Source organism: Oncorhynchus mykiss, chromosome 19 (assembly GCF_057628025.1).
Source record: "Oncorhynchus mykiss isolate SJ-2025 chromosome 19, ASM5762802v1, whole genome shotgun sequence".
In the NCBI taxonomy this organism is placed as follows: domain Eukaryota; kingdom Metazoa; phylum Chordata; class Actinopteri; order Salmoniformes; family Salmonidae; genus Oncorhynchus; species Oncorhynchus mykiss.
The window spans coordinates 71,061,940-71,079,313 of record NC_143040.1 but is presented as its reverse complement, the minus strand read 5'-3'; the positions used below and the strand labels follow the sequence as shown (position 1 = coordinate 71,079,313).

Genomic DNA, 17,374 nt, shown 5'->3' with positions numbered 1-17,374 from the left:
TTTTCACAGTCAGTAGAAAGGCCTCTTTAGTGTCCTAAGTTTCCATAACTGTGACCTTAATTGCCTACCATCTGTAAGCTGTTAGTGTCTTAACGACCATTCCACAGGTGCATGTTCATTAATTGCTTATGGTTCATTGAACAAGCATGTGAAACAGTGTTTAAACCCTTTACAATGAAGATCTGTGAAGTGTTTTGGATTTTTACTAATTATCTTTGAAAGTCAGGGTCCTGAAAAAAGGGACATTTTTTTTTTGTTGCTGAGTTTAGTTTGCATTTAAAAGTGTTCACAGAGCTGATCATGTCGATGACATATTTTCCTTTGCAGCTCTACATTCAGTTCATTAAGCATAGATGCTATAGTTGCCGCCTTCCCTTTTATTCACAGGTCTTGTGAAAATTGACTGCTGCGCTGCCAGTAGATTTTTTTTTAGTTCTTGTACATTTCTTCTTCGTAATTCAGTCTTTGCTGGAAAATCTCTTTCCTGGGTTGTGTGTGTGTTTGGTTTCAAAATGTCGTTCTGTTAGGTTTCTTTGGGATAGCGTTGCTATTATGGCAGGTGAGGTGAGGCACACATTTTGAGTTTGACATGACAAAAAAATATATCTTCCCCCCCATTCCTTGAGGAAATTATAAATATATATATATTGTATCATTCCCTTCACTACTGCTTCTGTCGACCACACAATGTTAGCTAGCTAGCTACCTGTCTGGCATCACCGTGACCTTGACTTGGAGTTGGCGGGTGGCATCTGACCCCATAGGTCAATAAGTGGGCAGAGACTGGTCATATTTTATGTAAATCACGTGACTTTTCAGACATTGCTGTGAATGGAGGACTGTCGAACGTTAAAACAGAAAGAGATTATATTATTATATATGATTTGTGTGGCTGAATTTTAGTAAATGTATAATCATCTCACGATCAACTGGCAAGCACTCCGCGATCGACCAGTAGATCAAGACCGACTGGTTGGCACTCCTAATGTAGACCATCCAAGTATTACCCCATTAATGAGCTCCAAGTTACTTAGGCCTTGTTGTAATTCTGGATGGCCAGATACAATGTAGACTAGGGCTTGGCGGTATACCATATTTTATGATTTACCGGTATTGATGCAACTTAGCAAGTTGCCCTAAATCTTGTGAGATGCTAAATATTAGCCACTAATGCTAATAGCTCGCTAATAAATGTACTGAGTCAGAGCAAACGTAGCTAGCTAATACAAGCCTGATAATACCAGTGACGGTGTAGACCTAAATCAGCATGTTGTTCTTGCAACATCTTCTAAATCAAAGAGGAATATGCAAAGCAAGACTATGTTAGCTACACGAAGAAGCTAAGAGAAAACATGCAATGTAGCCAAAGCTTATAGGGCTCCCAAGGAAACGCTTATCAACACTTTAGTTCCTACCCTGTCACAATAATGCCTCCCTGGCATTTTCATTCATTGTCATCTTAAACAACACTGTATTCAAAGTGCCCAGGATCATATTCTAACTATATAATTAGAAGAGCCATTCTATTTCCATGATTACAACAGTTTTGCTCTAAATCGCAAGTCAAATCATAATTGCAACATTTGGTTAAAAATAATTCCTAGCTTATTTTCCCATATCGTGCAGCCCGACATATAAGTGTGGAAATTATGTGGTGTAAAATACTTAAGTAAAATTACTTTAAAGTACTACTGTAGTTTTTGGGGGTGTATTTGTACTTTACTATTGATATTTGAACTTCTACTTCACTACATTCCTAAAGAAAATACTGTACTTTTTACTCCGTACATTTATCCTGACACCTAAAAGTACTCATTACATTTTTGAATGCTTAGCAGGACAGGAAAATGGTCCAATTCACACACTTATCAAGAGAACATCCCTGGTCATCTACTGCCTCTGATCTGGTGGACTCACTAATCAGAAAGGATGTGTTTGTAAATGATGTCTGAGTGTTGGAGTGTGCCCCTGGCTATCTGTAAATGATGTCTGAGTGTGCCCCTAGCTATCTGTAAATGATGTCTGGGTGTTGGAGTGTGCCCCTGGCTATCTGTAAATGATGTCTGAGTGTTGGGAGTGTACCCCTGGCTATCTGTAAATTATCTCTGAGTGTTGGGAGTGTGCCCCTGGCTATCTGTAAATGATCTCTGAGTGTTGGGAGTGTGCCCCTGGCTATCTGTAAATGATCTCTGAGTGTTGGGAGTGTACCCCTGGCTATCTGTAAATGATCTCTGAGTGTTGGGAGTGTACCCCTAGCTATCTGTAAATGATGTCTGGGTGTTGGGAGTGTACCCCTGGCTATCTGTAAATGATGTCTGAGTGTTGGGAGTGTACCCCTGGCTATCTGTAAATTATCTCTGAGTGTTGGGAGTGTACCCCTGGCTATCTGTAAATGATGTCTGAGTGTTGGGAGTGTACCCCTGGCTATCTGTAAATTATGTCTGAGTGTGCCCCTGGCTATCTGTAAATGATGTCTGAGTGTTGGGAGTGTACCCCTGGCTATCTGTAAATGATGTCTGAGTGTGCCCCTGGCTATCTGTAAATGATGTCTGAGTGTTGGGAGTGTACCCCTGGCTATCTGTAAATGATCTCTGAGTGTTGGGAGTTTACCCCTGGCTATCCATACATTAAAAAATAAAATAACAAGAAAATTGTGCCATCCGGTTTGCTTAATATAAGGAATTTGAAATTATTTATACTTTTACTTTAGATACTTAAGTACATTTTATCAATTACATTTACTGTTGATACTTAAGTATATTTAAAACCAAATACTTTTACTCAAGTAGTATTTTACTGAGTGACTTTCACTTTTACTTGAGGAAAAGTATAGATACCATTAGCAGAAAGTTACTCAAGTATGACAATTGGGTACTTTTTCCACCACTTGCAAATACCGAAATGATAAAAGTGCTAAAAATGTGTTTTGGTTGAAGTTGAACAGTATAAACCAATCAGAATGGAGAAAGACTCATTGAAATCACTTAGAATGTATGTGTTGCCATCCTAGGGATCACTCACTACTCAAAGCAAATGTACAACTTTTATTAATGAAAAACTAAAAATACTGGCATATACCATCATACCGTCCAATTTTTTTTAAAGTATATATTTTTAGATACAGCGATATAATATTTTGACCATATCGCCCAGCCCTAATGTAGACCAAGCATCACCCCATTAACGAGCTGCAAGTTTATTAGGCCTTGTGATTCTGGCCAGACGGCTACCAACAACAGCGAGAAGCTGCCGCGTGGGGAATCTTAGGGGGCTCGTTTCAGCTAGTTTTATCTCGTTCTTGACACCATGTCTTGTTGAGGTGCTTTGACTGATGCCACGTCTATGCTAATATGGCAACAAACAAAAAAAAATCGCTAGCTTGCTAACCAACAATTGTAACGATGTATTTGAGACAACACACGTGCCCAATGTGCATATATGTATTTATGTTTTCAATAAAACATTGGAGACTAAATATTTTTCATGTCAATCTTAGCCACGTGTCAAACTCGATTCCACGGAGGGCCTAGTGTCTGAGGGTTCTCTCTCCTCCTTTGTGCTTGGTTGATCAATTGAGGTCACTAATTAGTAAGTAACTCCCCTCACCTGGTTGTCTAGGTGTTAATTGAAAAGAAAAAAAACAACAACACAGACACTAGGCCCTCCATTGAATGAGTTTGACACCCCTGATCTAAGACAACCCTGTCTGTTGTGCACGTGTCAGTTTTGTTACAAAACAACCAACCCATCGATACTGAGCGTTTGGCTGTTGTCTTATTGAATTGGGATAGGCAAGGATGGGGTGCATTTGAGCTAGGCTAAACCTCAAAGTGCATCAGCTCCTTATGCTTGCTCTCTACAGTGAACCTGGCTGGCTGCTACTGTAAGAAATGTGGATGCAAAAAAAACAATCTTGACTGAAGCACCGCTGCAAGAAGATGCCCTATTAGAACCAATTATTCCTATTCACATTAAATGATGGAAACTGTTGCGTCAATCAACATGTTTAGGAGGGCTGTGCTGCTCAGTGGCTTGTCATCTCGAAACTTCCTTAAAAAAAAAACACAAGTTTTGAAACCGGTGACTTGAGAAACAGGACACTAAACATGGACTCATGTTGCTTTTGCCTAGTAAATAGCAGGCTAATTCATATTGCGAGAGGCTGAGGGATAGACGGTTTCTGGCAAATGCAGCATTACAAGGTAGTTAATGATTAAGAGCCATCCCACTCATTTCAGTTCGGGCTCTGATCTCAAATAAGGTTATTGGATAACGTCACTCTTGTTTCACTTTTACATGTAGGCCCTGCATCTGTATTGAAGGGGGGGGGGGGGTGCGTTCCAAAAACATTATCTTCTTGAAAACAAGGAAGGACCATCAGATTCTGCCTACATACAACATGTAGACATTTGACGCTCTGATTCAGAGCCAAGTTGCATATTTTTTTGTTGTTGGCCTATGTTAACGCCGTATAATTTACAGTGGGCAACACGTGTATACAATTATAATGAAATAACAAACAGTTGCTACAGACATGTCAGTAACTATTGCTTCCATCAACTCACCACGTCAAAAAAAATAATATATATATATAAATGCTTTCATATTGTTGATAAATTTACCTTTCGCAACGCTTGGACGAAGAGGCCTCGCCATTTGTGACTGTTCTCGTCACTTGAAAAGTCGTATATTTGTTGCGGCTGCATGGCTCCTTACTGTTGCCGTGATCCGGACTGTCAGCATCGGCCCCGGCTTGTCCTGGTGCGGGTCGGTCAGTCCAGGCACGGTGGAAAAGGCAGCTTGAGCTAACTAAGATATATATAAAACACTAGCTAAACCGTACACTAAATCGAGCAAAGTTTGGAAATGCTAACTAGAAAGAAAAAAAAACATGTCTTACTGTTAGCGAGCTAATTGAAGTGCAAAGCACATATATAAACTAGTTAGCGATAACCTGAGATTCAAATTGGACAAAGTGCTAAGCTAGGCTAGGCTAAGCTAGGCTAGCAACTCGTTAGCGGTCTCATTTACTAGCTAGTTGATATGTTAGCTCGCCTAGTGCGCTAGCTAATTAGTTAGCCAACTCGGGCTTTCCTTTCAAGCGTTTCTAGCTAACTAGATAAACCAATGATTAGCTAGTTAGCTAACTGGCAAACTCTATTGCTATTTTAGATAGTTAGCCTGGTAGATAAAAAACAAAAAAAAACATATAGCCAGCTAGTTAGCCATTTCAATTAAATGTCACGACTGAACGTATAATGTTACTGCCTACTGTAACTTAGGCTTTAGCGCTATTACCTAGCTAGCTAGCTAGAGAGAAGACATCTGTATGCAAAGGCTGTCTATCATGGCCTTGGTGCACTGTGAGTTAGCTATGTTGTGGCATCAAGACTATTCATTCATATTCCAAAAGGAGTAAACTTTCTCCTGTGTTTACTTCGACAATCATCCCCATCATATCTTCCGCATCGGGTTAAATCGCGCACTTCAATAACAATCCCATTTAGAATAAGTCAGAGGCATGTTTATCCAGTGTCCAGTGGCACAAGAAGCGCTTTGTTGATGTGTTGTTTTTTGTTGTTGTTATCGTTGGAGATGTTTCGTCCCTCAACTCTTAACTCAACGTCGGTGCCCGAATCTCGGCCAGTTCACTTTGCGTCCTGCGTAGACAGGCAGTGAGTTTGCGTAAACACAGAGTGCGTGGAGGGGAAAACCCACTTTGGTCCAGGGAAAGAGTGTGTGTGGGGGGGGGGGGGGGACCACAAGTTTATGTACCTCACTTTATTTATACTTTAACCAAATAAGTATACCTTGTTAGTTTATCATTATTGCTTATGACATTAAAAGACAGCCTCAGATTGTTTTTGCATGATTTCAATTGGATCCACCTTTCGAAATGAAGTAACTCAGAAACCGAAAATAACATTATTTAATTTTAATTTTAAATCATACTTAATTGGAACATATTTAACATATGACTATGTTTGAACAGTAGTGGCTGTTATAAAATAGGCTTACATGATTTCACTGTGAGTCAGCTTCCACCATTGTGCAGTTCGTTTACTGTACTGTAAGATCCTGCCCCCACGTGGACATCAAAGGACCGTGCTCACACATTCAGGGGAATGACGAGAGACATAATATCCACTCGGTGTACAAAACCATTAGGAACACCTTCCTAATATTGAGTTGCACCCACTTTTCCCCTCAGGACATCCTCAGTTCGTCAGGGACATGGACTTCAAGGGAGTCTGAAAGCATTCCACAGGGAATGTCCCACTGCTTTGCTTTATCTTGGCCAGGTCGCAGTTGTAAATGAGAACTTGTTCACAACTAGCCTACCTGGTTAAATAAAGGTGAAATTTGAACAAATAAACTCCCAACGCGTCCCACAGTTGTCAAGTTTGTTGGATGAGTGGATGTCCTTTGGGTTCCATTTCTGCAATACAGTTGAGAAAGGGACAAGGGAGGGATACCTAGTCAGTTGTACAGGGAAAGGGGGGATACCTAGTCAGTTGTAAAGGGAAAGGGGGGATACCTAGTCAGTTGTACAGGGAAAGGGGGGGATACCTAGTCAGTTGTACAGGGAAAGGGGGGGATACCTAGTCAGTTGTACAGGGAAAGGGGGGGATACCTAGTCAGTTGTACAGGGAAAGGGGGGGATACATAGTCAGTTGTACAACTGAATGCTTTCTTCCGCATTTAACCCAACCCCTCTGAATCAGAGAGGTGCGGGAGTTGATAACAGTTGCTATGAAGCCAACCTTACTGAAGCATATATCACTCTTTGGCCAAACCCTTTGTGTTGGCACAGATTCACTACTCACCCTTGACCCGTCCTCTATTTCACTGCCTCAGCATACGACACCTTCTGCACTACTCTGACCACCTCCACCTGCCTCTCTTGCATCGTACACTTCTGATCCCCAGCAACATGGGCAACCCGTACAGTTGACATGACTTTGTCAGCTAAAAACTCAGACTCAAAAAGGACAGACAGTGACTGCTGTTTCACCACCGGGTCTGCGTGGCACCAAACGGCAGGCGCCACAAACACTTCAATTTCTCCACCTGCACACGTAAAGCTACCTCGGGAATCACTCCTTTCCAATGGTGCTCTATTCCTAAATACAAAGCAAGAAAATGATCTTGACCCAAGGTTGTGTGACACGGACTGCCCACTCCCTCTGGTCGGAAGAAACACAAAACAAATACCCCAAATCCACTACAGGTTACTTAAACTCCTTCCCCACCCACCCTGAAACCACATTTGGATCCACCAAAAGGTCAAGGATCCACTTTCTACAAAAATGAAACTTCTACTGGAACAGATTCTTCTTTATCATGGCCCATGGACGGCAGGCTAGGACTCCGAGCTCTTTTCCACACCTTATCTCGCCCTCATTCACTTCCATTTCACCTCCAGAACTCCGTCTGGCACGCGGGTCACTCCGTTTGTGCTCGGCATGAATCTTCTTCGACACGCCATCTCAATCCTCTTCTTCCCCCCCTCCACCCATTCCTCCTCCCTCTATTCTCTCTCAGAAATCCACCTCTGTTAGTTACCCTGTCCCAATATTCCTCTTTTTCCTCCCCCCATTCCTCCTCCCTCAGAAATCCACCTTTGTTACCCTGTCCCAATATTCCTCTTTTTCCTAACCCCCTCCGACTTCTTTCTCCTCCCCCCTCCCTCTATTCCCCCGTCAGAAATCCACCTCTGTTACCCTGTCCCAATATTCCTCTTTTTCCTCCACCCATTCCTCCCCCCATTCCTCCTCCCTCAGAAATCCACCTTTGTACCCCTGTCCCAACCCCCTCCGACTTCTTTCTCCTCCCCCCTCAGAAATCCACCTGTTTCCCTGTCCCAATATTCCTCTTCTTCTGACATTGCTGGCCATCCCCAATACATGTCTCAAGGCTCAAAAATCATTCTTTAACTTGCTCTTCCCCTTCATCTACACTGATTTAGGTGATTTTAACAGGTGACATCAATAAGGAATCATAGCTTTCACCTGGATTCACCTGGTCAGTCTATGTCATGGAAAGAGGTGTTCCTAATGTTTTGTACACTATGTCATTCTTACAACCAAGTCATTATCTTTATCCTGCATATTCGTACAAGATTCCCAATATACTGCACCAACAATAATGGGAAAAGTCATTTATTTAAAATACATAAAATTTCTGTAATAAACTTTTGTCTCTGGAGTTGTACACCTCACACATCACACATCTCAAAATGAGAGAATTATAATTCGTAGACAAATTCATTAAACCGTTTCATATCATCTCAGTAAAGGCTAACAAAGTAGAGGCTAACAAAATCACAACGTTTTTCAAAAACAATCACTGTCAAAGAATGTGACTGCGGCAAAATGAAAAATGGCAGTATTCTTACCGCAAAACTTTGATAAATATTTTCAGTTTATTATAAAATAAATGGTTTTAAACATCCTAAAATCAGTGCGTAAAAAAAAAAAAAAAAATCAGAAAGCAGAAATGGTGGAGAACACAAACATATTTTTAGCGCTCCTGTACATTGTCATTATCCAAAACCAAAGCAATGAGAGGGATCACATGAGAATACAGGACCACAGTGGAGCAGGTCTTTAATTTAGAACATTCTTGGTGAATTCTTGGCATCATCTGTGCAACCAACTCATTTTTGGTGCATCCAACTACATTTCAAACGTTTAAGGGGTCGGTATAAAAGCTATTTCTACGGAGATTCTCCATTTTATTTGCTTTTTAGTCCAAGATTAGATTTAATCTGTGTCTGGAAAACTGGTCCTCGGTAGCATGGACATGGGTTGAACGGCGGGAACACGGTTACTGAGATTTACTGGCCAAAACCACTCATTTCCCCCCGGATAAATAACTGTGAGAACCCGATAAATTATAATACATTATTTATATGAACAGCATGCGGTGAAATGGAAGTGTTAAATGATATGCGATGTCTAAATGTGTCTTCTCTACGGCCTCTGTCCCCACCCTGCTCGTTGATTCATCCATCATGCAGCCCTGCTCAGTCTGGAACGCAGTCCACGTAGACCTATCATCCACATCGTTTGAAAGAGTGATGGCGGTAGACTATAGCCGTTATTTATTCAGACCCAGAACCCTTCAATCTTCGTGAAGAGAAGTGAAAGCCTTCTGCATCGAATTCTAGTCCTATATTATTCAAGGATGTCATTAGAATGATTTAGGACACGAAACATTTCATTTAACTGTTGAAAACCAGGTACGGAATGAAGCAACAATAGAGAGAGGACGTAGGCTAATGACATAAGGGGGAAATATGAAAGCTCCATATGCGTCAGCCTACTAATTATGCAAATAGGCACTATTATATTTCAAAATTATAAATCGAAATCGCTAGCCTATACTTGTAACTTTGTAGGCCGCATGTGCTGCACCAGAATCGCATGTTCTCTCTCCCTGCTTATCATGGGTCGAAGGATGTACGTAATTCTAGTCCATATAATATAATACAGTACAGTGATACAGTTCACACTCAAAACAGATTAGCCTACTGGAGCTAGTTTTATTTACCCAAGAGAGCATATAGCTAGCTTCATCTATAGCTCCATCTATGGGAATTTATGTTTTTCTGTCATGTGTAATGTGCAGTAGCCTATATGATATATCTATTGGAAAACAGCACAATTATTTGGGCTTTTTGGGGGATTGGGCTCATTAAATGTCTTTAATGTAGGACCCATCAGGCTTGAATTTTCTTAATATTTTAGTTAATTTTGGGGTATTTTACCCCCATTTTCTCCCCAATTGCGATCTTGTCTCATCGCTGCAACTCTCCAACGAGCTTGGGAGAGGCGAAGGTCGAGTCATACGTCCTCCGAAACAGGAAGCGCAGCTTGGTGGGTCATAACTGCTTAGCCCGGAAGCCAGCTGCACCAATGTGTCGGAGGAAACACCATTGAACTGACAAATGAAGTCAGCCTGCAGGCACCCGGCCCACCACAAGGAGTCGTAAGATCGCAATGATTCAAGTAAACCCCCCCCCCCTTTCCAAACCCTCCCCTAACCCGGACGACGATGGGCCAATTGTGCACCTCCCTATGGGACTCCTGGTCGCGGCCGGTTGTGACAGCCTGAGATCGAACCAGGGTCTGTAGTGACGCCTCTGTAGTACCTTAGACCGCTGCGTCACTCAGGAGGCCCCAGGGTTGAATTTTCTATCAAAGCTCTATTCAAAACCAGACATGGACCTATTTATATGCTTTATAATGCTTTTGAATGACACTTCCGGTTTTGATGGGAAATACCGGGTTACCACGGAGAAAAGTGATTTATTCTCGGGACGGAACATGTAAAACACTGGGAAAATATTCAACCCCAGTCTAGGCCCTTTGCTTAAGGGATCCTATAGACCACAATTACCCTCTAATCTTCTCATCTACAATGCATTCAGAAAGCATTCAGAAAGTATTTCTAAAAACGTGTTTTCGTTTTGTCATTATAAGGTATTGTGTGTGTTGAGGGAAATAAGGCTGTAACGTAACCAAATTTAGGGTGGGGTGGGGGGGAAAATCAAGGTGTCTGAATATTTTCCGAACGCACTTTACATGCTCTATTCAGTACATGCTGCTCTGTCTACTCCATTCTGGCCTGACCACTCTGCTGTCGGGTTGTAAATTCCAGTAACCTTTACAAACCTCCCGAGTTTTCCAGAAATCCCTGTTGGAATATTCCTGCAATTAAGGAGGAACTAAGCAGATAATCCTGGAATCCTCCAATCTGGATTTCTGGAAAACCTGGGAATTTTGGAAAGTTAGCGGATTTTTTGTAACCTCACTCTGCTGACGCAGATGCTGGACCAGTGAGCAGTAGTTAACAGATTGGATGGATCGTTTCCTGGTGAAGTTTCCCCTTGGCGCAGATCCAGGATCAGCTTACACTCACCCCCACTCCAAACTAACCATTGGGGAAAATGCAGAACTGACCTGAGATCAGCATCATCAACACTTCACTATATCACTAGGTGTGATATAATGTTGTTACTTCCTTCCACTGGGGAAGTGTAAGTACGCCCCAAATGCCACCCTATTCCCTGTGGGCTCTGGTCAAAAGTTGTGCGCAGAACTCAAAAAGTAGGGAATGGGATGCCATTTGGTAAGCATCCGAAGAGCGCCTCTAGAGTTTTTAGAGGCTGAAACGTCTCTCCACCTCGTCTGCTACCATCTCTGCTATGGCCAGGGAAGAGGTGGCGGCGGGCGAGGGAGCGTTGCGTACATGGAGGACCCTGCTGCCCACATCCCCGACACCAACGTCAAACACAAAGTCATCTACCAGGTTCCCATCGCGGTCCAGAGCCTGGGCCCTCACCCCTGCTGGACCCCTGCAACAGACAAAACACACACAACACTGTTATGTCATATTTCCACTATGGACTTGCGCCAGTGTTTCACCAACAAACAAAAAAGGCCCAGACCACCACAGCCGTGACCCCAGTGACTCACTGGGCCGTGACCCCAGTGCCCCACTGGGGCACCGTGACCCCAGTGCCCCACTGGGGCACCGTGACCTCAGTGCCCCAGTGACCCACTGGGGCACCGTGACCCCAGTGCCCCACTGGGGCACCGTGACCCCAGTGCCCCACTGGGGCACCGTGACCCCAGTGCCCCACTGGGGCACCGTGACCCCAGTGCCCCACTGGGGCACCGTGACCTCAGTGCCCCACTGGGGCACCGTGACCTCAGTGACCCACTGGGGCACCGTGACCTCAGTGCCCCACTGGGGCACCGTGACCTCAGTGCCCCACTGGGGCACCGTGACCTCAGTGCCCCACTGGGGCACCGTGACCTCAGTGACCCACTGGGGCACCGTGACCCCAGTGCCCCACTGGGGCACCGTGACCTCAGTGCCCCAGTGACCCACTGGGGCACCGTGACCTCAGTGCCCCAGTGCCCCACTGGGCCACCGTGACCTCAGTGCCCCAGTGACCCACTGGGCCACCGTGACCTCAGTGCCCCAGTGCCCCACTGGGCCACCGTGACCTCAGTGCCCCACTGGGCCACCGTGACCTCAGTGACCCACTGGGCCACCGTGACCTCAGTGACCCACTGGGCCACCGTGACCTCAGTGACCCACTGGGCCACCGTGACCTCAGTGACCCACTGGGCCACCGTGACCTCAGTGCCCCAGTGACCCACTGGGCCGTGACCTCAGTGCCCCAGTGACCCACTGGGCCGTGACCTCAGTGCCCCAGTGACCCACTGGGCCGTGACCTCAGTGCCCCAGTGACCCACTGGGCCGTGACCTCAGTGCCCCAGTGACCCACTGGGCCGTGATTTTTTCATCCGGCATTTACATAACGACTAACTGTGAAACATGGGTTAACGCCTTCTCACAAAGAACTGTCTTGGTGCAAAGGTTGTTAATTCTGCTCTTCACAAGTCCTCAGTCAGCCCTACCTGCAGGGCATTCAGAAAGTATTCAGACCCCGTTCCTTTGTACACATTTTGATACGTTACAGCCTTATTCTAAAATTGATACCATTCTCCCCCCCCCCCTCCATCAATCTACACACAATACCTCATAACGACAAAGCGAAAACAGGTTTAGACATTTTTGCAAGTTCATTAAATATAAAAGCATACCTTATTTACATAAGTATTCAGAACTTTTGCTATGAGACTCGAAATTGAGCTCAGGTGCGTCCTGTTTTCATTGATCATCCTTGTGATGTTTCTACAACTTGATTGGAGTCCACCGGTGGTAAATTCAATTGATTGGACATGATTTGGAAAGGTACACACCTGTCTAGATAAGGTCCCACAGTTGACAGTGAATGTCAGAGCAAAAACCAAGCCATGAGGTCAAATTAATTGTCCGAAGACCTCCGAGACAAGATTGTGTTGAGGCACAGATCTGGTGAAGGGTACCAAAACATTATTGCAGCATTGAAGGTACCCAAGAACACAGTGGCCTCCATCATTCTTAAATGGAAGACTTTTGGAACTACCAAGACTCTTCCTAGAGCTGGCCGCCCGGCAAACTGAGCAAACGGGGGAGAAGGGTCTTGGTCAGGGAGGTGACCAAGAACCCGATGGTCACTCTGACAGAGCTCCAGAGTTCCTCTGTGGAGATGGGAGAACCTTCCAGAAGGAAAACCATCTCTGCAGCACTCCACCAATCAGGCTTTTATGGTAGAGTGGCCACTCCTCAGTAAAAGGCACATGACACCCCGCTTGGAGTTTGCCAAAAGGCACCTAAAGGATTATCAGACCATGAAGGAGGAACAAGATCCTCTGGAATCTCTGGATGCAACCAAGATTGAACTCTTTGGCCCGAATGCCAAGCATCACTTCTGGAGGAAATCTGGCACCATCCCTACGGTCAGGCAGCATCATGCTGTGGGGATGTTTTTCAGCGTCAAGGACTGGGAGACTAGTCAGGATTGAGGGATAGATGAATGGAGCAAAGTACAGAGCGATCCTTGATTAAAAACCTGGGACAAGTAGTCTCTGAATCTCCTTGAGTGGCCCACCCAGCCAGACGAGAACCCGACCTGAAAATAGCTGTGCAGCGACACTCCCCATCCAACCTGACAGTGCTTGAGAGGATCTGCAGAGAAGAATGACAGATATTCCCCTAATACAGGTGAGCCAAGCTTGTAGCGTCAAACCCAAGAAGACTCGAGGCTGTAATCACTGCCAAAGGTACGTCAACAAAGTACTGCGTAAAGGGTCTGAATACTTATGTAAATGTGATAGTTTTTTTATTTTGAATAAATTAGCAAAAATGTCTAAACCCGTTTTTTTTGCTTTGTCATTACGGTGTATTGTGTGTAGATTGAGGGGAAAATACAATTTAAATCCATTTTAGAATAAACAAAATGTGGAAAAAGTTCAGGGGTCTGAATACTTTCCAAATGCAGTGTAGATGGAAACGCAGATTCCAAAAAAATAACACTAGAGCCCACATTAACATAAATCACTGGCAACACACTAGTTCTGTAATGGGAAGAGAAAGCATTTCTGTACAAAAGGCTGTGGATAAAATGTTTATGGAAATCAGTTCATTCAATATTGGTCCTTCAAGCCGGATAGAAATAGCACAGAGAATCTTATCAAAGGCTGCAATATGTCACAATGACCAATCACAAGCGACCAATGAAATTCACATAGAAAAGCGAGTTATAGATCTGTCATTCTCATCGAAAGCAAGTCTAACAAGCGGTAGATCTGTTCTATGTGAGCAATTTTTTTTTATGCTTCCTGGTTTTACTTTTGGTTTTGTACACCAGCTTCAAAAACATCTGAAAATACAAAATTTTAGGTTATTTAAAATAGATTTCACAGCAGGTTTAGATGGTACAATGATTATCTCGTTTTTGTTTTGTCACACTGAAAGTAGGGGAACTATTAGAATTTTAGCCACCAGGAAATGGCCACACGATTTCTGCATAGTGCACATTTTAAGTTCAAAACAAACCCTTAGCCTCTATACTCCACAGCCCAGGCACACCTTTCGATTCGGGGCCATAAATATTAACCGTGTCAGAGTAGGAGTGATGATTTCCTAGCCACCGAGCTTAAGCATCTGCATTGCTTGCTGTTTGGGGTTTTAGGCTGGGTTTCTGTACAGCACTTTGTGACATCAGCTGATGTAAAAAAAAAATGCTTTTTATAAATACATTTGATTGATTTAGGATCAGTTTGACCTTTCCGATCACAATGACAAGGTAACATGGAGAGGAGGACCTTGATCCATTCTCCGCAGCTTCTCAAATGTGGGCCTGTACAGTAGAATAACAAAACTACAACTACCAATCTCATCGCTGGTAGAATAATTGAAAACAGCAAAAGGCTAGATTAGAGTCCCTGAGGGTCATGCCCAAAGACCTTGAAGATACAAGGTGCCATGATTTGAGGTCAGAACACAAAGGAAAATGGTTTCCCACCAATACCGTTAACCAGGCTGAGAGCAGACTGCAGCACGGTGGACATAGTGGGGAACATCTGCCAAAAGGCTCAAAGCTAACACCCCCGAAAGAAGGCACCTGCTACAGCAGGAAGTCAGCAAAATGGAGGAGAAACAGAGTAGGGTCAAAGTAGTGGTGGGGGGGTTGAGAGCCTGGACAAGGTGGGAAACAACAGAGAGGAATCTCTCTTGGGGTGAGCTGTGGAGGATGGAGTCTGCCAGAATCCAGTTCCTGTTAAGATCCGTCTATGACACGCTAACTTACATAGGGTGGGGCCTCGCTGCCCTCTCGGCTAACAAGCCTGGCACCACGGCGCATGTTTTAACATCCCGCACTTTCACCCTCTCGCCAAGGACACTCACAGATGGAGGCATGACCAAGTTGAGGGGAAACTGGACGATGTCATCGAGAAGGAGCAAAAAAAAAAAGAGAACTCCCACCAAGAAAGGTCTCTGCATCAGCTTTGTCAGACCTTGGGGAGCAGCCCGTTTCAGGAAGGGACGGCATCCTGGAACAAGCCAGAACATGGGAGATGTGTGCTGACCTGAATAGACGGCTGTGCCCCCCCCCCCCCCCCCCCCCCGACATTGTTGTCAGCACTCTCCGTCCAGACATCATCATATGGGAAAGAGAAACAGAAAAAAATGGTGATGGTCGGAAGTCACAGTTCCCTGGGAAGACAGGTACGAGGAGGCATACCAGCGCAAGAAGGAGTGTGCAATCCTGGCAGATGATGAGCGAGGCAAAGGGATGAAGTGTCCGAGTTTACCCAGTTGAAGTTGGCTGCCGGGGCTTCCATGCCCTATCGAAAAGCAGGCTACTTTCTCCGCTCTGGGCATCAAAAAGGAAGAGACAGAAGATCTGTGGTTCAAGTACTGCTGAAAAGACACCAAGCTGGAAACCATCCACAGGAGGGCAGTGATTTGGCCAATCAGTGTGGACTCAGCATCTTTGAGGACGTTCCAGGTGAGGAGTTGAAACGTCTCAGTGATATGTGGCCCTGGCTGATGACGTCTGTGTATCACAAACAGTGTCTCAGGTACTGAGATGCTTCATTACACCTGGAATTAACATTCAGAATCCGATGTACCTGAGGACGTCGCTTAGAGACAGCTCTGGGATGAACTTCTTTAAGATCTTGACCTGTGCTCCGATGAACACCCCTCTGTACATCTCTCCAACACCATACACTAGGTTATTCATCACCAGTTTCTGCAGACCTCTGGAACAGACAGAGAGAGAGAGAGACATTTTACAGAGAGATACAGAGAGAGAGAGAAACAGCAGAGATACATGTCTGCTTCGGTCTTCCAGCAGAGTCATTTATCAAGAGAAACAAGTCCAGAGGTTCCATGGAAATCTAAATTAACTTGGATACCAGTTGGATTTAGTCCTCATGGGGAACCTCCCTACTAGACTGGAATGGAATGTAAAGGGGAACCTCCCTACTAGACTGGAATGGAATGTAAAGGGGAACCTCCCTACTAGACTGGAATGGAATGTGAAGGGGAACCTCCAAACTAGACTGGAATGTAAAGGGGAACCTCCCTACTAGACTGGAATGGAATGTAAAGGGGAACCTCCCTACTAGACTGGAATGGAATGTAAAGGGGAACCTCCCTACTAGACTGGAATGGAATGTAAAGGGGAACCTCCCTACTAGACTGGAATGGAATGTAAAGGGGAACCTCTACTAGACTGGAATGGAATGTAAAGGGGAACCTCCCTACTAGACTGGAATGGAATGTAAAGGGGAACCTCCCTACTAGACTGGAATGGAATGTAAAGGGGAACCTCCCTACTAGACTGGAATGGAATGTAAAGGGGAACCTCCCTACTAGACTGGCATGGAATGTAAAGGGGGACCTCCCTACTAGACTGGAATGGAATGTAAAGGGGAACCTCCCTACTAGACTGGAATGGAATGTAAAGGGGAACCTCCCTACTGGAATCGAATGTAAAGGGGAACCTCCCTACTGGACTGGAATGTAAAGGGGAACCTCCCTACTAGACTGGAATGGAATGTAAAGGGGAACCTCCCTACTGGAATGGAATGTTAAGGGGAACCTCCCTACTAGACTGGAATGGAATGTAAAGGGGAACCTCCCTACTAGACTGGAATGGAATGTAAAGGGGAACCTCCCTACTAGACTGGAATGGAATGTAAAGGGGAACCTCCCTACTAGACTGGAATGGAATGTAAAGGGGAACCTCTACTAGACTGGAATGGAATGTAAAGGGGAACCTCTACTAGACTGGAATGGAATGTTAAGGGAAACCTCCCTACTAGACTGGAATGTAAAGGGGAACCTCCCTACTGGAATGGAATGTAAAGGGGAACCTCCCTACTGGAATGGAATGTAAAGGGGAACCTCCCTACTAGACTGGAATGTAAAGGGGAACCTCCCTACTAGACTGGAATGT

At 44.5% G+C, this 17,374-nt stretch overlaps 2 protein-coding genes across 4 annotated transcripts in view; both read right to left on the bottom strand.

Annotated features, from left to right (window-relative positions):
* sos2 (son of sevenless homolog 2 (Drosophila)) overlaps positions 1-5,737 on the bottom strand; it is a 106,224-nt gene extending 100,487 nt beyond the window's left edge. For all 3 annotated transcript variants that reach the window (XR_016489102.1, XM_090211661.1, XM_090211660.1), the window contains exon 1: positions 4,623-5,737. Coding sequence is in view for 2 of the 3 variants with exons in the window: in XM_090211661.1 (XP_090067787.1) it covers positions 4,623-4,706 (84 nt within the window). In the remaining variant the exon portion in view is untranslated. The remainder of the gene's footprint in view (positions 1-4,622) is intronic.
* Positions 5,738-8,146: 2,409 nt separating this feature from the next.
* The window catches only part of l2hgdh (L-2-hydroxyglutarate dehydrogenase), a 50,959-nt gene continuing 41,731 nt past the window's right edge, over positions 8,147-17,374 (bottom strand). Inside the window, exons 9-10 of the mRNA XM_090211658.1 lie at positions 16,041-16,172; positions 8,147-11,362 (exon numbers count right to left, since the gene is read on the bottom strand). Coding sequence (XP_090067784.1) covers positions 11,167-11,362; positions 16,041-16,172 — 328 coding nt within the window. The 3' untranslated portion in view covers positions 8,147-11,166. The remainder of the gene's footprint in view (positions 11,363-16,040; positions 16,173-17,374) is intronic.